At 44.2% G+C, this 20,361-nt stretch overlaps 1 protein-coding gene across 1 annotated transcript in view; it reads left to right on the top strand.

The window, feature by feature from the left end:
- TARS1 (threonyl-tRNA synthetase 1) overlaps positions 1-8,314 on the top strand; it is a 50,254-nt gene extending 41,940 nt beyond the window's left edge. The window contains exons 15-19 of the mRNA XM_083155015.1: positions 544-644; positions 734-838; positions 1,742-1,814; positions 3,597-3,711; positions 7,687-8,314. Of these exons, the coding sequence (XP_083011141.1) occupies positions 544-644; positions 734-838; positions 1,742-1,814; positions 3,597-3,711; positions 7,687-7,835 (543 nt within the window). The 3' untranslated portion in view covers positions 7,836-8,314. The remainder of the gene's footprint in view (positions 1-543; positions 645-733; positions 839-1,741; positions 1,815-3,596; positions 3,712-7,686) is intronic.
- Positions 8,315-20,361: the final 12,047 nt, after the last annotated feature.

The raw sequence follows: 20,361 nt of genomic DNA, 5'->3' as shown, positions 1-20,361 counted from the left end.
AGGTCGGAGGACGCGTACCGCCGACCCTCGCCGGCTCGCTGCGCTCGCCACGCTTCGGGTTCACGTTGATCGTGGGGAGGCGTTAACTAATTTTGGGGGGCCATTTCACTGTTCTGGGGTTTTTTGGGGGGTTTCTGGACCATTTAACATTGTTCCCTGTTCATTTGGGTAAATTGAGGCATTTAACATTGTTCCCTATGGGAAATCGGGGGCATCGCGTCGGGACCATCGCATGCGATTTTTTAGCACGCATGCGATTTTTTAGCACGCATGCGATGCGACCGATTAGATTTTTTACCTGCGATGCCCCCGATTAGAATCGGTGTGGCCGTGCTAGGAAACAAGTACCGAAAGTGGAAAGCGTTCATCTACAAAACAGCTTTTTCAAACCCATAACAGTTATTTGCTTGGTTGGCTTTAGTACTATATCATATGGGACAAGTTTTATCTCTTCACTTTATCTCTCACCGCTTTTGTCCTCTACAACAATAAATTTTAGTTATTTAATGTTGATCATTCGCTTCTAAAAATGTCACTTTCCAGATTGATATCCAGATTAAGGACGCCATTGGCCGGTACCACCAGTGCGCCACCATTCAGTTGGATTTCCAGCTCCCCATTAGATTCAATCTCACCTATGTCAGGTGAGTCGGGGGCACTATATAAAATGGGCTGTCTATAGAGATGCTCGGTTCCTTACCTCCTCACGTTCACCTCTGCTTTATACCCGCAGCCCAGATGGTGACGATAAGAAGCGGCCGGTTATAATTCACCGCGCCATCCTGGGATCTGTGGAACGAATGATTGCTATATTGACGGAAAACTATGGAGGCAAATGGTAAATCTTGAACTGACGAACATGTCGTCAGACCGGCAGTAGCTGTGTGGGGGTATTGGGCAGTCTGCAATATGGGTTGCTCAAAATCCAATTTTATTCTATTTTTTTATTATTTTTTGTTATACACCTTATTGATCTGTGCGCTCTGTGATTTATTACACGTCAGTGAGTCCGAAATGACTGATTTGAAACAACAAAGCCAGTATTTGACATTTAATAAATATCAAAGACTTTTTGTGTTGTGGAGTTGAATAATGTACTTAAAAGGGTTTATATTTGACTAAATATATCAATCATGCACGCGTTCCCTATGTAGCAAGTTCAGTACAGTAGGGTGCGCACAATACAATTATCGGCTCGTTGGACTGATATATAAAGAGGAGACTGTTCAAAGAAGGGCAACTAAAATGGTGCATGGCCTACGTCACAAAACATACCAGGAAAGACTAAAAGATCTTAATATGTATAGTTTAGAGCAGAGAAGGGAAAGGGGGGACATGATAGAAACTTTCACATATATCAAGGGTTTTAACAAGGTACAGGTGGGAGACATTCTTCACAGGAAGAGGAGCAGCAGAACACGAGGACATGCACTGAAACTAGATAGAGGAAGATTCAGGGGAGATCTGAGGAAGAATTACTTCACAGAAAGAGTAGTAGATAAGTGGAATAGCCTCCCATCAGTGGTGGTAGAGGCAAATACAGTAGAGCAGTTTAAACATGCTTGGGATAGACAAATGGTTCTTATCTGCCGTCACATTCTATGTTTCTGGCTAGGAGCTGATTGGCTGGCTCTTTCTTTCTCCACTGCATCACGCCACAGCTCATTACACCTCCTAATGTGATAATTATTCTTTTTATTGCATCAGTCCTTGCTGCTCACTTCTTGTTTCCTTTCCACAGGCCTCTCTGGCTTTCTCCCCTGCAAGTGATGGTTGTACCCGTGGGGCCCACATGTGACGAATATGCCCAACAGGTCAGCGCAAGCAATTTGTTTTATTTCAGTGCTTCTGTTTTCCCAGAGGAACGTCCATGTCCCTGGGTTATTTGTAGCTCATGCGCTGAATGTGTCTGTAGTTGACATACATATGATCGGGGGACCACAGAGAGCCACTGGTGCCTCCGATCACCCTAATATGTGTGATGGATTTCTCTGTAGCGTTCATAGCCGGGGGCTACAGTATACGCTGATTTCATATCTTGTGTAGCCGAGGAAATCATTAAACTACTTTTCTGTTACAAGAGAACAGACGGAGCTAACTGGTGGCCATACACACGCAGATTTATCTTCAGATCTGGCTGGTTGGAACAAGAACATGGTTCTGGATGAGAGCAAATGACAGTTGACCATTTTCTTGGAAATGCTGGAAAACTGCCAAACTGTCACTCATCCATAACCATGTTTTTGTTCCAACCAGCCAGATCTGAAGATAAATCTTACTAGTGTATGGGCACCTCAGTAACTTAATAAGGACACAGTCTGGTTTCTTTGTCCGTTTAAAAAAAAAAAAACTTATTTTTCCCCCCCTTTATTCAATCATAGCTCTATTAACTTGCATCTTGGGTGAACTACAACTGGCTTCCTAGTCCTTTATACCCCTTTTACACCAGCCTTGCAAACTCAAGTTTTTGCACAAGAGCATGCAAAATCCCGGGTTTGCAGGCGGTGTAAACTGTCTCACCCCGGGATTTCAACCCAGCAAGCGCTCAGGGTTGAACACCAGTTCAACACTGATCGCAGGGAAGTGTAAATGGGTAACCCAGGACCGGTTTGCTGCAATGGAAAAGCTGGCGCTGGGATATGCTCTCATTTCCCAGCAGCGGCTCAGGCCCCGCCTCCAGTGACATCACCCGCCCGGCACTATGCCCGGGTCGGGATGCCGGTCTAAAAGGGGCCTTAAATCGCAGGTGTGACCCAGCTTGCTGGTATAAAAGTGGTATGACAGGCGCACGCTATTGGGTGCACAAACAATGACACACCCTGGCCTAATGTCTGTCGCATGTTGACTAAATGTTGGGGGTCACGTAGGGTTAGCCACGATAAATTACCACAGGCATATTATATTGTCAGGTGTCATGGGGGATGTGTGTTTTTTTTTTTTATCTGTCTCCGGTGAAAAACCTTGATAATTAGCGGGTTAATGGGTGCCGTTACCTTGATAACACATTATTCTGAAGTGATTATGGATTGCATTAACGAGGCTGACAGGAGAAAAAAGGGAGCACAATTGAATAGACGCAGGCTACCTCCATTTTTACTCCAGTAATGGAGAAAAACTGATTGGCTGACGCTTAGGGTGACAATTAATAGGATGAGGGATTCAGAAAGTGAGAGATTTGGTGAGAAATCTCCAGTTGTTTTTTAAAGCGGCAATCATTGACACTGCAAGACCAGTTTTGAAGTGAAAATGATTGCCGCTTTAAAAAAAAACCTATTCTCACCCTATTACATTTCACCCTCTATCTCTTTCAGCTTTCTGTCCCTCCAAGCCTTAATAAATCTCCCCCACAGTCCTGTGTTCCATCGCTGCTTTTACAGGCCGAGCACAGTACACAGCGCGGTTTTGGGAGAGTTCTCTGTGCATCCGTCCCACTGACATTGCCTGCGCTCCCACTGAGGAGAGATACTTGATGAGGCCAGGCAGTGGGGTCATTGTTTTATAGCTATGCATGAATCTCTGGCCGGTACTGCCAGGCAGCTACTCAGGATAGCTTTCATCTCTCGGTAATAGGAATTCTCTTGTCCTTAACATTGCAGGTGAAGGAGCAGTTCCACCATGCTGGCTTTATGGCTGATGTTGATCTCGATCAAAGCTGCACTCTGAATAAGAAGATCAGGAACGCACAGCTGGCGCAGTACAATTTCATTCTCGGTAAGACAGACGTCCTTTGTGTTTCTCTTAGTTGTACACAATGCCCCCATCATGGGAAGTCATTATGGAAGTGTGCATTGCTAGTTACTGTGTGGGCTCAATAGAGACGCCTAGGTGTTTAGATGGTTGCATAACTTTCTCCCACTGTGCCAAAGCGAGGAATAGAATGTATTGTATCAAATACAAGTATAAGGGCGGCTTGGCTTCGTCACTGGCACGGCTGTAGCGGTGTTCGGAGATGCTCCATGTGACTGGAGGGTATTTGGAGAAAGGCACTTCGTAAGATCTATATGAAAGTCACTGAAGTACCCCTTTCTGCCACTCTGTGACCACCCCCTTTATTCATTTGTACCTCTGCCTTTCTCCTAGAACCGGGATGGCTACAACTGTTGATGAACTACACATCCCAGCATGCCCTGCTACAGTTTTGCTATTTAGCCATGGTAAAACTGTTGCAGGGCATTCTGGGGTGTGTAGTTGTCTGTTGTCTGTGGATGTACAGAGGAAGGAGTGGATACCGTATTCAATCTTGGCCGAGTGTGTTTGCCCTTGCTGATGCCAGGTCACTGCTGCGGCAGCGATCGGCAAGTGTGTATGCACTTCTACAGTTCAGGACAGTATAAGACAAGTACAGGGTATATAAATATAGCTGCATCAGCAGATGACTCTGAAATAAGTATTAGGCTGGCGTAAAACCAAGAGATTAGATCCCATGGAGATGTTTTAAGTAAAAGAAGGCATGAGGGAAGAGGACCCTGCAAGTGACAGCTGACATTCTAAGGGCAGTATTCAATGAGAAAAATTCGCCCTGTTTTATGGCGAATTTGTGCTTTTTTCACCTTGGATGGAGCATTTTGCTGTCCAAAAGCGAGCAACCCTATTCAATGTGAAATATTCGCCGTCTTTTAAGTGATTTTCGCCGTCTCTCGCCGTGTAGCAATTCTCCATCTTTTCATGGAGAGCTGGAATGTGAACTTTTAAACTAAAAGGGTTTTTTTTTTATTTGGTGTCAAAAAATCAGGATTTTTTTTCTGTGAAGGGGCATGTTATTTTTATTCATGTGCACATGAATATATATTTCATTTTTAAAAAAATATTTTTTTAATTTTTTTTTTTTACACAGAGCAGCCAACAGGGGGCCGGAGCGCTCGAGCCGCTCATTAGATATTCATCTATTCACTGCATCCGATCATTACATATGCACGATCGGGTGCAGTGAATACTGGGTCCCCCGCTGGCTATAGGGGGGGCAGCTTGTGCTGCCTGGGTCCCAGGGAGCCCACCTCCCCTCCCCATATGTTCTGGGGCAGCCAGGGAGACTTTAATCTCTCTGGCTGCCACCGTCCCATGGCTCCCTGCCAGCTCCCTGCCGCGGACGCTCGTCCGCTGCAGGGGTTAAGACTCCCCGCGAGTGGCGGCGAGTCTTAACCACATTGAATAGTGGGAGCAGGAGTGGCAGCGAGCCCTCCGGAACAGGGCGAGTGCATGGCGAGAGAAAAAATACTGCCCTAAAGGTAAATGAGCTGTCACATGCAAAAACCTGGTTTTGGCTTATGTCTAAAAGTGGTATAGGTGACTAGTTCCCCTGCTTCTGTACCAGATCTCTCAGGGAACACCAGGAATCCAACAGTCACCTTGTAAGGAACCGTGCTTTCTTCTACACTGCAAACCCAAGTGCTTACTGTACCTGTAAAATGGGCACTTCTGCAGAAACAGGCACCAGGGGTGACAAAACCACATTTACAGTTCTGCTTGTTCCTTATATCGCCATTCTTGAGCCAAATATATACTGTACAGTAACTATTTTAATGTTCTCCTTTATAAAGGCTTTAGAGGTATTGAAGTACCGTATTCAATCTTGGCCGAGTATTTCACCAGATTAAAAAAAAAACAGATTCCCCTATCAATATTCAATCGCGGGCATTTTCACCCGTTTTTTAGTACATTTTCGCCCATGCCATTTCACTTTTTTTGGGAGGGCAAATCGACATGGGTGAAAAGGGCCTGCAGAAACGGGCACCAATGGCCGGGAATTCTCCAAAGCGACGTGAATTTGCGGCATTTTTGCTGATTCTAGATTTTTCACCCAGGCGAAAATTCGGTTCGGGGATTGAATACAGCGAGTCGAATTCACCCAAAAAGCAGGTGAAAATTGCTGATTTTTTTTTTTTTTTCACCTGGCAAAAATTTTGCCCGGGATTGATTACCCTCCTTAGGCTTAATTTTGTGACCCCGCTCTTTCGACAGAATGATTGTCCACTTCCACTTTTTTAAATGGCTTGATAATAAATTCAGTGCTCACTCATTTGACGGGCAGCTGAGTTATATAATGGAAGGAGCAGGGTCCCCCCCCACAGCACAGAGTTATCTATGCAATGCTCTTCCCCAGATGATGTGTGAAGTTTGTGGCGGTTGAAGTGCACAGAAGTTCGTACTTCAAGCAGGTTATTGTCAAGGCAGAAGACGAGCAACGTTTATGCAGCAGTAAAGCATTCGCTTTGTAGAGCTTAATCCACAGGGGAGAGATCCCAATTAGAATAAGGCACCTGGCAGCAGCAGTTCAGAACGGGAGCACTCTGCTTTGTGTAGAATAGATTTAATGTGAAACGCCAGATGTGAGAGGGTGAAAGTACAGTTTGCTGATACTGATGCAGTACTGTATTTGAGTGCATGGCAATGATTCTTTTATCATTATTGTATTCTGTATTTTTTTATCAATTAAGGACGTTATCAACATTTTAAAAAAGATTGTTGTATTATCTCCCATTTAACATTTTATGGTCATTTCAACAGAGGAGCCGCCTCGTGTATTTCTGAAACCTATAAGGGTGCAGTACTACTAGATGTAATCAATCGGTTATTAGGTTATAGGGGCTGTCCTATTTGTGGGTATGAAACATTAGGTTGAATGGGTCATATGTTATGTCAACGTTTTTTTTTTTTTTTTACCGGAATGTCGACACTAAAACGTATGCCAAGCATAGCAGGCACGGTGTCTCGCTACACTTGCCACGCTATTTTATTCTCCCACCACGCCCTCGTGGATGGTAGGGCATGAAATACCGCCCGTCGGCACATGCCGGCTCAAAAAAAACAGTAAAAAACAAAAACATGTCAACCTAATGAACCCGTCGGCCTTCCTGCATGTCGACCTAATGCTTGTCAACCTATTTGCTGGTGACCCAATGACCGTATCCCCTATTTGTTGGGTGAACTAATATTCAGATGATCCATTTAATATGAAAGCGCAATCTCAGTGAGGCACTAAGATCCCCGTTGGCAAAAAGATCTTATGGTCGGTCGGTGTGCCCAATATATAAAGGATAGATTTCAGTTGTACCGTCTGCTCTATTCTGGCTGTCAGAGCAGGAGTAAGGGAACCCTGCATAACGCCATCTGAAGATGACGTTATTATCACAGGAAGCACTCTCTTGTTTTTTACAGTTTAATTAGTAATTTACTTAATTAAAAGTATGGAAATTCGATCTGCTTAAGAATGCAAATTTAAGGCCTGGAAAATCGTTTTGTGAATTCTCCTTTTTACTTGCCGTCTCAGTTATTTCTGTGATACTACAATATTGTGAAGAGAGTGTGAACACCAGTTTTTCTCAGTAGTTAAGTAAAAATAATGATAATTGTGCCCCTAAAAGATGGCTATATTAAGCATAAATAAGAATGAAATAGTTGTACCAGATCCAATCATGTATTAAATTCCCTTCCCCTGCTAAAAATGGCTTTGATAACCTAAAGTCAGAATTGTCCCCTTCGAGGAATATAAATAGTCGCTTAACTCTATAGTGCGTATCATCCTTTGTTGGATTTGTTCCTGCATACGCAGTTAGGGTTTAGTAGAATAATTTAATTCATAGGATTTGGATTCCACAAGTAACCACGAGGGGGAACCCCTTGTACACTTTTTTTTTTTTTTTTTTTTTTTTATATTTATTTTTTTAACAATTTTGTACTTCTTTTCAGTGATCGGAGAAAAGGAAAAGGCCAGCGGAACAGTGAATATCCGTACGCGGGATAACAAGGTGCACGGGGAGCGGACAGTGGCGCAGACCATCGAGAGACTACGTCAGCTGAAAGAGCAGCGCTCTAAAAACGCAGAAGAGGAATTTTAAATAAACTTAGTCTTTTTTTTAGGAGAAATGAAGTTCCGAAAAGGTTTCTGTGCAAGGAATAATATTAATTCTCTTGTATAGATTTCAAATGAGGTACCAGTAATTGAGCCAAAATCAAACAAAGCCAAACCCAATAAGTTATATCTAGCGCTTATAGGTCTTCTCTCAGGAACGGTAATCTTTTTTTATTTTTGGGACTTGCATGACTTTTTCTTGATACAATAGATCACCTTGCCATCTGCTGTTATAATTTGTGTAATAGTATACCCGTCCTTTTGTCTTCTTGGTCTGGTTTCCCGGCAACCGTTTTATTACATTAATCGTCTTGGAAACGATGGTCACGATGTTTCCTAGTAGGATCTAATTTAATCGAAACCACTGGAAGCTCCACGAACAATGTTCTTTTAATGTTACGTATGGTTAGAACAAATATGTTGAAGCTTGGACTAATACAATGAATAAACACACAAAAAAATTCATGAATGAGTCGGTTTTTTCATTTTATGCTGTATCGGAAAGAATCCGTTTTTGTGTATCCGCACATCGCTGAGCTTTCAATACAAAAATAAATTGATCTTTTACCCATTGCCCCATACACCACTAGATCAGGGGTGGCCAAACCTGTTCTCAAGGTCTACCAACAGCTCATGTATCTCAGGCCACCTGTGGATCTATAGTAGGAATGCATGCAGCAGGTTTGAAAATGTGACAGTTAGTAATGACGACAGCTGTGCACCAGCTAGGTGATATGGGAAATGTGACAGTAATGACTGCATCTGTGCACCAGCTAGGTGATATGGGACATGTGACAGTTAGTAATGACTACAGCTGTGCACCAGCTAGGTGATCTGGGACATGTGACAGTTAGTAATGACTACAGCTGTGCACCAGCTAGGTGATATGGGAAATGTGACAGTTAGTAATGACTACAGCTGTGCACCAGCTAGGTGATCTGGGAAATGTGACAGTTAGTAATGACTACAGCTGTGCACCAGCTAGGTGATCTGGGACATGTGACAGTTAGTAATGACTACAGCTGTGCACCAGCTAGGTGATATGGGACATGTGACAGTTAGTAATGACTACAGCTGTGCACCAGCTAGGTGATATGGGACATGTGACAGTTAGTAATGACTACAGCTGTGCACCAGCTAGGTGACATGTGACAGTTAGTAATGACTACAGCTGTGCACCAGCTAGGTGATATGGGACATGTGACAGTTAGTAATGACTACAGCTGTGCACCAGCTAGGTGATATGGGACATGTGACAGTTAGTAATGACTACAGCTGGTCACCAGCTAGGTGATATGGGACATGTGACAGTTAGTAATGACTACAGCTGTGCACCAGCTAGGTGATTTGGAAAATGTGGACTGTTGGTTGATCTTGAGGACTGGTTTTGCCACCCCTGCACTAGATGATATAATTTACGAATGATATTGTCAATGATTTCCCGATGAACTCCCGGCAAACAATATAGTACTGCACATACACACTAATGATATAGTTCAGTGATGTCGTTGACAATTATAGTCACAATTAAGCTGAATGCATAGACGATGGAGGACATCGCTACCGACCTATCGTTTTTATTACCGCCTAGTGTGTATCGGGCTTAAGTTCAAAGAGTGTAAATGCGGTTTATTGGCTTCATGATCCATCAAGCAATGCAGATATATTCCATTTGTTTCTTGCATTCTATTTTTTTTTTTTTTTTTTGAGATCCTTCTTCTCCTGCCAAGGATGGAAAGAGAAATCACCATTAATACTATTATTATTATTTTTTATATATATTTTTTTTTCTAAAACACGGCCGGGAAACTTTGAGTTGGTAACATAATGCAGCCGTTTGTAGCCGGGAAGTGTAAAAGGTTCCCATACCTAGTCACTTTATTCGGGAGCTCATCGAAACAAAAAACCCAATTAAAAGTGGATTATTCTTACTAGTAACCATGGGCCTTATTCTAGTTCACTCTTTCTGACCAAATCCTTAGATGGACAAAACCATGTGCACTGCAGGGGGGCAGATGTAAAATGTGCAGAGAGAATAAGATTTGGGTGAGTTATTTTTATTCTGTGCAGGGTAAATACTGGCTGCTTTATTTTTGCACTGCAATATAGATCTCACTTTGAAGTAAAACCCCACCCAAATCTAATTCTCTCTGCACAAGTTACATCTGCCCCACCCGCAGGGCACATGGTTTTGTCCATCTAAGTAGGATTTTGTCAGAAAGAGTGAACTAGAATAAGGCCCTCTGTTTCTGCTTGGCAGCCTTACTATGTGCTGTACCGAAACCATTCCAGCGAATGATGGAAATTAGCAGCCAGATGAGCTGAAATTGAACTAAAGGTACCCGGACCGTTCGTCGGATCCGTTCGGTACTTAATTATTAGTACACATCGTATCGCATCCCATGCCTTGTGCATGCAATGCGATGCGATACGATGTAAAGCTAGTACAAAAAGTATGTGCAGAACTGACGGACCGGGAGCGGAACGTCTATGGGCACCTTAACTGTATTTTGTTGCTCTTAAAAAAAAAAAAAACTCCAAACTTTTTGGAAAGTAAAATTGAGATACTACACATACCAGGGAAGGGGTGGAGTTTTGTGGAAAGGGGTGCGGCTTAATGGCCCCTAGGTCATGTCCCTGAAGTGTGCCATTTTTGGGCATGTTACCGCATGTCACATCATTTTATCCTTTATGCTGAGGGGGGCTGCCATCAACCTCCTCCGACCGCTGAATGGAAGATGCATGCAAAGTCCATTCACTGCAGGTCCCCGGTGCTCTGCTAGAGTAGGGGCAACCCCTCAGCATGATGAAAAAAATGGTGTCTCCCATTCTGTACCCACTATTAATAGGTAATTTACGATGGCACCAGAGTATCAAAAAAGGAAGGGAAGGAAAAGCAAGGGAAATCTGGAATTGATCAATATGAAGATGTTTATGTCTATTAAATAACGGGACAGAGTCAAAGGGTGGTATTCAACCTGTGCCAATATTTCCTAACAAGGGAAATCTAGTCACTCGCCTATTTAATGCTGCCATTACCAATAGCATTGAAGGCTGTCCGATCCTACTTCTTTTTTAAAGTCAGATCTGTTTTTGTCAGAAATGGCTGCGGATTGTTGACTTCACGTCCATTTTCCGACAATCCGCTGCAGTTTCCGACATTTTGCGGTACATTGAATAACGACTGTCTGCACTGTCTGAAATGGCTGGGATAACGACTGTTTCGGAGTCCACTCAAATACTGATGCTTAAAGGAGAGAGGCCTCTTAGTGGGGGCAACATTTTTTAAAAATACTTACATTTTATTGGCTTCTCCTTACATAAGGAACAATCCCCTGGCAGACGCTCAAAATCCTGACATGGTCAAAAATGCAGACCTTTAAAATGTTGACCTGTTTAATGGGCATAGAGGCCCTTATTCTAGTTCACTCTTTCTGACAAAATCCGGTACTTGTTTCCTAGCACGGCGCCCATCGTGGGTCATCGCATACCTTAAGTTAAGGTATGCGATGGACGCGACCGACGGGATTTTAGGGCTATTTTTAGCCTTTTTCCCGGCAATTAAAAAATCGCTTCCATCACATTCCATTATAATGGCATGCAATGCGACCGACGCGATTTAACATTGAATGCATTGTATTCAATGTTAAATTCCTATGTAAAATCGGGTCCATTGTATGCCATTATAATGGTATACAATGCAGCCGATGCGATGGACCCGATTTTACATAGGGAACAATGTTAAATGGCCCAATGGACCCGATTTTTGATTGTATACCCACCCTGAAGGGTAATTTGTATGTGAAATGCCGCACCCCACGATGAACGCCAACCTGAAGCGTGGCGAGCGCAGAGGTACGTGTCCTTCGACCTTTTTATACCCTCACTATCCACGTCGGCGTGGAGTTGATTTTATATAGTGTGGCGAGCCACCGTTCCTGAAGCGTGGCGAGCGCAGCGAGCCCCGCATAATACCTGTGAAGTAATGCACGTCCCCTCGCTGCGCTCGCCACACTATATAAAGTCAACTCCACGCCGACGTGGATAGTGGGGGTATGAAAAGGTTGGAGGACGCGTAACGCCGCCCCTCGCGGCCTCGCTGCGCTCGCCATGCTTCAGGTTGGCGTTCATCGTGGGGTGGCGTTAACAATGGGGGGGCATTTGACCCATCAGGGTGGGGATACAATGAAAATTGGGGTCTGTGGGGCATTTAACATTGGGCCCAATGTAAAATCGGGTCTCAGGGACCATTTTACATTGGCTCCAATGTAAAAATTTCGTCCATCGCATGCGATTTGGTTGCATGCGATGCGATCAACGCGATTTTTTAGAACCCGATGGATACAATTTTAATCGCTGGCGCCGTGCTAGGAAACAAGTACCCAAAATCCTTCTTGGATAGACAAAACCATGTGCACTGCAGGTGGGGCAGATGTTACTTGTGCAGAGAGAATTAGATTTGGTGGGGTTTTACTTCAAAGTGAGATCTATATTGCAGTGTAAAATAATGCAGCCAGTATTTTCCCTGCACCGAAACAAAATAACACCCCAATCTAATTTTCTCTGCACAAGTAACATCTTCCCCACCAGCAGTGCACTTGGTTCTGACAAAATCCTTCGATGGACAAAACCAAGTGCACTGCGGGTGGGGCAGATGTTACTTGTGCAGAGAGAATTCGATTGGGGTGAGTTATTTTGTTTCGGTGCAGGGTAAATACTGGCTGCTTTATTTTTACACTGCAATATAGATCTCACTTTGAAGTAAAACCCCACCCAAATCTAATTCTCTCTGCACATGTTACATCTGCCCCACCTGCAGTGCACATGGTTTTGTCCATCTAAGAAGGAATTTGTCAGAGTGAACCAAAATAACCCCCATAGTTAGAGTATAACAGTGTGCCGAGTGCACTGAAGCATGACGAGCCAGGCAAGGGGGGCACAGTACACTTATATGGTGTCCATGGCAATGTTTTAAATGTCAGCATTTTGACCATGTCTGTATTTTGAATGTCTACCAATGGTTGTTGGTATTTTGAATGTTGGGAAATCTTATTGAACCAGTTAAAAGAGATTCCAAAGGGAATTCTAGAAAACGTAGTCCTACAGAAGCTACACGTGGCACAATCGTTTGTCGATATAATGTAACCAAAAGAAAACCAAGTAACAGGATAACGCATGTTCTATAGCAAACTGCTAGAATTATTTTAGATAAATGTAATCATTTAATGCCCAAATCCTTTAAGATACATCTTATAGTAAGTAAGTTTAATTTATATAGCGCACTTTCTCCCCAACGGGTCTCAAGGCGCTTTACAGACATTAATAAACAATGCACATTACAGAGGATATAGATAGTACAGTCACAGACAAAAACCCTTGAGCACACAGTAAGCATAATGCAGGATTGGTGCAGCATTTTGGATAATAACTTCCATGGGTTGTGTACTCCACCTTGACAAGGTTCCAGGTGCGGCAGCCTTTTTAGGCGCTCTGCGTAGGATTACCCTGGGTGGAATAGATTACCCCGAATAGAAATTACCCAAAATGGGTAATTTCAATGTATCCTCATGTCCATGTATTTTTCATCCCAATCACAAGTGCACCAGATGCGGCAGCCATGGTGGGTGCACTACGAAGGTTACACTGTAAGGGGCGAGCCATACGAGGACCCAATGCATATACTGGAAAGCAAATACTTGTGTAATAGTATGATGAACCCTGCACAGAAACATCCACGTGACCCACATCCTGCCTGCAGATATACCATCTGAGGCAGCCAGCTTGGTGCAGTGCATAAGTCAGCGCTGTGAGGCTGTGCAATCTGCGGAGGTACACAATACAGGAAAAGCACATGGTGGGGTAGATGTGTGCTACAGGAGAGGAGATGGGGGGGGGGGGGGAAGAAAAGACAAGAACACACCTGACAACACTGATATGTTAGAAATCATTTTCATAGAGTCCTCAATGTCCTGGACTCATGAGAGCAGTACAGGTGGTTATGAGAAAGTGGGGAGCACATAAAAGTATGGGGGAAGAGTTGCATAGGCTGGGTCTGGTGCTTCCCCTCACAGCTGAGTGCTCAAATAAGGGGTAGGCCTGGGGGGTGCACAGAGCATCAGAATTGCTCATATATATACTGTACGCACCCAGAGACCCCTGGCATTGGTAAATGTGCTCATGACGAGCCGTCAGAAGGGCTAGAGGGGCACAACCAATGAGAGACCTTAAACCGGGTAATGAATGCCTAGATTTATCCGGTGTTGCCTTCTAGCAGCCACTTAACCTTCATATACCATTCCTATCTAATCACATCCCCACTGTACAGGCCACACATATCCTCTCTGTTTTTCACATTTTCCATCCTCCTGACCCCTGGCCTAACAGCTGGGCCACCGTATCTTACAGCCCACCAGGAACCTTTGCGTTCTGGTGGAACTAATGCAATAAAGAATATCTATCCTTGTGTATCAATGCCTATTTCCCTATAGATTGTAAGCTTGCGAGCAGGGCCCTCATACTTTGACTGTCTGTAAATACCCAATTTGTTGTATCGCTGTCTCCTATTGTACAGAATATGCTGTTCTATGTAAGAAACTGTTTATAAATAAACAGCAATAGGAACTATGGATCAGTGGCGTAACTATGAATTGGGCGCCCCCCCGCCGTTAATGGGGGGCACCCCCCGCCCGCAGCCTTACCTGTCTTGCTGGTCCCATCCCGTCTCCCTTGCTGGCTTCATTCTTCTGTTCGTGACATGGACCAACTCAAAATGTCCGCCCCCATACAGCAGACAGTTTCAGAGAACTGTCTGCTATATGGGGCGGACATTTTATTGTGGTCTGTCTCACTAACAGAAGAATGAAGCCAGCAAGGGAGCCGGGACGGGACCAGTAAAGTCAGGTATGGCTGCGGGCGGCAGATGGGCGGACAGGAGGGGGCTAACTATAGCACCACAGCCCCCCGGCGCCCACACATGCACAGCGCCCCCCCCCCTCCCCCTGCGGCCGCGGGGGCTGCGGTGCTATAGTTACGCCTCTGCTATGGATACAAACCTCTTGGACTTGTATGAAGCCCAAGGACTCCCCTTTCTATATTGTGGTTGGCGTGTTTCCATCTGATAATGCATCACGTGGATGTAACCAGTATCCTCATGAAAGCTCTGAATTCATGGAGAACAGATGTAAGGAGAACCTGTTGTCTGCACAGGACACACTATTTTCATATCTTGGGTACTACACACAGGGCTGGCGCCACCACTAGGCAAATCTAGGCATTTGCCTAGGGCGCCGGCCACTGGAGGGCGGCATTTCGCCCCCCCCCCCCCCCGTGCCGCGGGGGTACCTGTCCTGTGGCTGTGTATATAAAGCTTGCGGCGGCAGCGGGGGGGCCCTGCAGTCAAGAAATAACGAGCGCTATCCGCCTGGCTACGCGGAAGCGCTTCTGTTGTGGAAACACTGGCCGCACGCTGATTGGCTGAGATTCAGCCAATCAGCGTGCGGCCAGTGTTTTCACAACAGAAGCGCTTCCGCGTAGCCAGGCGGATAGCGCTCGTTATTTCTTGACTGCAGGGACCCCCCGCTGCCGCCGCCGCAAGCTTTATATACACAGCCGCAGGACAGGTACACACACCCCCCGGCACCGGGGCGCCCCCACCCCGACTAGCCTGGGGCGCTCCGGTGCCTTGCACCGGCCCTGACTACACAATCATTGCAAACTTGTCCTTTAGAGCTTTTCACTCTACCTATAGACGTGGTGATCTTTGTTTCACCCCACACACCGGAGTCCTCATCAGAAGCAGTGGTGTCTGGACATCTAGGGGTAAATTTACTAAGATGGGATTTCAATTGAAGATGGGATGTTGCTATGGGCAACCAATCCGATTCTACTTCTTTAACACCTTCCAGAAGATAATAGATCAAATCTGATTGGTTGCTATGGGCAACAGCCCGTCTTCAAAAGAATCCCATCTTTGTCAATTTACCACCTGATCCACTGGAGGGGAGTAGCGCTAAACCGTAATCTTAGCCCCCGGCCTTGTAGTGACTTCATAACCGTAGGAACCGGAAACCGCCCTTGTTTCTGCCTTTTCTAGCGTGATCTTCAAGCAGCACATCCTGCTTTGCTCTTGCCTCAATTACTGCTTTTAATTAATTTTTTTTTTAACAAACGATTGACCAAGCAGCTGCTAAAAGTTACTTTGTGCTCATAGTTCAACAATGATGTAACACTTACAATTTCCTTGGCACCCACCATTACCCAATTGTTGTCAAAGTTTGCCCTAAACATTCTTCAGCATGAGGAAAAATTGCATTGGGGGCCCTCGCTATTGTAGCCAAGTAAGCCCATATTGAGCAGTAGCGCACGCAGGGGGGGAGGGGGGGGGGGTTCTGAGTACCCAGAAAACCCCCCAGGAGTCTAAGGGCCCTAGTCTGAAAGCTGAGGGTCCCCTCTTTCCATAGGTGCAAGAATTTTAAAAATATCTGAGTTCAAAGCAGTGGTCCCCATCCAAGCCTGGTAATTGCTATTCCCAGTCAGATATTTCAGGTTCTGTCTGACTTAGAGTTGTTCTGAGGGTATATTCCAAAAGCTGGGACTCTCCCCCTTTGATGGACACTAGTAGCTTGTCTCTACTGTTCCCAGATCCAGAGATATCAGCCTTCCAGCAGCTGGTTACTGCTCCAGCTTCACTCACTTGGTATGTAGTTTTATATACTCGTTGGCAGATTGCTATGCCTCCTGAACTCTGATCCCCTAGTCCCCAATATCATTTAGTAGGTGGGATTCTCTAGTTTTTAATCCCATTAACATCTAAGAAATTTATTTCCGGGAACTGGAGATATCTGCAGTCAAGCAAGCTGTCCTCCCACCAGAAAATTATGAATAATAAGCCCACTCCACTATACACCCCTCCTCTGCATATTAAACATCCTCTACCACCCTGGAAGTTATGTATCAGGGCCCCTTCATTCAGCCCAATGCCCCCTTCTCCCACCCCATCTCCCACCATCTGTGCAGTAAAGGGGTAATTAGTGGAAATTACTGATCCAGGCCCTTCATGCTGAGCGGTTGATATAATACCCCCTACCACCCGCGGGACATCAAAACTTCCCCCAACCCTACCGGTGGAGAATCGGTAGGGGCCCCAATACATTGCTATGCCCAGGGATCTACACTGCTGTTGAAGCTTCTGTATATACATTTGGTCTATCTATAATACTTTAACTGACCCGGCATATACTGGGTCACCTAAGTGTCCAGCTACATGCTTTGCTCCGCCCCTCTGGAAACCCCCTTCCGAAAATCCTGCGTTTGCTCCTGTTGAGGGTCTTCCGTTAGTGTGACCAGCCCTATCTGACATTGCCTGGTGGATTTGCAGGATGAGCTTACACAAGTTGTCCCTTTGCTCACGCAGATAAGACTTGGCTGTATTCTAAGCTACCTATATAACCTCCCTCTCAAAGCCTCTCCCATTCCACTGTCCTTCTCAACTACTCCCACACAAGACATCATCATTTACACACTTATACCACAAGGGGGCGATACATTTACAGGTTTATGTTGCTGTGAACCGACTAAGGGTGCAATTTGGCAGGGCAAACTGTATGCACAGGACCCTTTCCTGGACTTGCTTCTCTATGGTGCATTGCGGTTCTTCTAGCCCATATTTAGCTGTATGCTGTCATCAGTGGGATTTAGTGCATGCCCGATTTGAGGATACATACTAGACCCAGGGGTGACCAAACCAGTCATCCAGATCGACCAACAGTTCATGTTTTCCAAACCATCTGTGGATCTGTAGAATGATTGCAGCGCATGTTTAAAAAGGTGACCATTCTTAATGTCTATCTGTGCACCAGCTAGGTGGACTGACAAACGTGGACTGTTAGTAGAACTCAAGGACCTGTTTGACCACCCCTGCGGTAAACAATATATCACCTACAGATGTAGCCGGCGTCATCTTTGCAGGGGCTGGCGATTCTATAGCCAGCCCCCGCTAGCAGGCGGCTACCACCAGGGGCACGCGTGCACGAGATGCGTGAGCGCCCTGTGGCAACGGAGCCTGCTACCGGTCCCCGCCGCCGGTCTCCCTCACCGTCCCGACTCCCAGCCACGGTGAAAGGGATCTGGCGGGCACCCGGCAAGAATTTGACAGGCTACATCTGTAAGTGTCTACATATGTATTGGGCAGACTAGACGGGCTAATTTGACTCTTCTGCTGTCCAAATTCTATGTTTCTCCTAATGCCTGGGTTAGGGGAAATTCAACATGGTGGCGTTCTCTAGTCACCGATCCCCCCAAAACCTATGGGCAAGGTCAAGACAGGCATTTTAATATCCTAATAACCTGGAATGAGTAAACTGATTAGGGTAGTAGATGTATGGCCATTATCACACATTTTGCCAATCATTACTAGTAAATGTCTTGCCCAACCCCACAGAAAATGCGGTGTCTAATATAATCACACGTAAATGCAAAAAGTGACTTCCTGATTCGTTTTGATGTTCGCTTGAAAGCATTTCATAAGTGCCATAGCAAAAAAAGGCTAAAGCTGTCTCAGAAAATTGCCAACGGCAACTTTAAAAATAAGCTATAAAGAGAATTACAGAAAGAGAATTCATGTATTAAATTCCTGTGTCTACTACATAGTTTCATGCCAGCATTTATAGCTCTGTGCCAGGATTGGCTGGTTTAAACCAAATGTTTATTTTTTAAATAAACCATCTTGTTTGTTTTTGTTTTGTTTTTATTATTATTCTGTGATGATTATGCTGTGACTATTGGTACAGCACTGTGACTACTTAAAATAAAAAGTCCACAGTATTTTACAAAAATGTGTTTAATGCTCTTAACTCTGTGTGCGTGTGTTTGAGCGTGTGTGTGTGTGAATATGCTTCTCTGAAAAGTGATTTTTGCATTTTCCATTTTGTATTGCTATTCAGCTTTATTTAATTATAAGTAATAAGTAGGACTAATGCTTAACATTAACTTAATGTTCTACTCTTCAATTTCATCTATCTCTGAGTGTACTTTTGTATGGTCATGTTTAGTGTTCTGATGTACAGTATTAGGGATAATCAGCTGTAAAAAAAAATGTGTTTTATGGAAAGATGTCAAATAAATCCTATCAAAGCCTAATAACATTATTAAGGGTAGAAAGCACGAAAACATGGTTGAACAAGGTTTCTAATACGTTTTTCCCATTAAACCATTAATGCGGAAAAAAAAAAAAAAAAACGGCAGAAAAGTGTTTTTTTTTTTTTTTTTTAATACTGAGTTTTATTCCCTTATATGCTACTCTTATTCCGACTGTATATTAGCAGGAATTCATTTAGGTGTGGGTTTGGCCTTCATACCTGTAAATGTAATACAGATATTTCAATTAGCCAATTTGCACTATGAGCAGCGAGGGGGTGTGACTTTTGTCCAAAAACCTCCTTCCTGAGGAAGGATACATCAGAAACACATATGTGGTGGAGGATATTCTTCTGGTTGGTCCTGATGATTCCTATTAACAACTGGGACACGTCCCTCATGAGATTCACATTTCCAGCAAATATCACAGGTAGAAAGTCCCAATAGAAATCTATGAGGTGAGCGGTATGTTCTGTGGGGCACATTCAAAAACATCTCTTTGTATCGTGATGAGGGTAATATTTTACATGCCTTAACATGAGTTTTCAGAAGTTCTTTTATCTCCAGGGTGGGGAAATAAGTTTTCCATACAACTGGACCTTTGGACTCTGTATTATAATCTAGTGGTAATTGGAAAGGTTTGTAAGTGATAGAGAAGGGCCTTAGATGGCTCTTTCGCAAGTAGTTTGTCCACAGGATTATGCCAATCCACCGCAAAAAATGTTTCGTAAGGGATCTGACCTAATGCCGAATTAAAAGGAATGCTACCAGGTAGGGTCTTAGGTAGGGTCTTGCCACCGGGAATCTCTCAGTTACCTCCTGGAATGTGAGCAGCCTTTCATTTTGGACATCAACCAAGTTACCGATATTCAATATACCCCCCAACCACCGAATAATATATGGATAATGTGCCTGATCCTCCTGAAAGTCTGGGTTGTTTAACAGTGGAAGAAATAATGACCTACTGTATGTGCATTGACATTGTGAGCCTGTCTAAACATTGTCCATCATTTTTAACCTTTAACCTTTAAACCTTTAATATACTAAGGAATTTCTTGATCATGCATATCAAAAAATGTGACTAGGGCTCCACCACCAAGAGACTTTTTTTCTAAGTCTATAGTTGCATAATTCTCTTGGTTATGTAACCAATCTTGAAGGAATCTCATTTGAGAAGCCTGTGAGTTCCATAAGATATTTGGAAAGTTAAGGCCTCCATTAACTACCGTCCGGTCTGTTGGCGTTTTATCCGTCCTATTCGGGGCTTCTTTCCCCTCCAAGTAAACTTTCTAAAAAGAAAGTTTGTGTTGTATATATAGGGTTTGAATGACGTACATGAGATGAGGAATTGAGACCATTTTAATTAGTTTTTCCTATAT

The sequence above is a fragment of the Crinia signifera genome, chromosome 1 (assembly GCF_055691185.1).
Source record: "Crinia signifera chromosome 1, ASM5569118v1, whole genome shotgun sequence".
Classification (NCBI taxonomy): Eukaryota; Metazoa; Chordata; class Amphibia; order Anura; family Myobatrachidae; genus Crinia; species Crinia signifera.
This window is presented reverse-complemented; position numbering and strand designations above follow the sequence as displayed.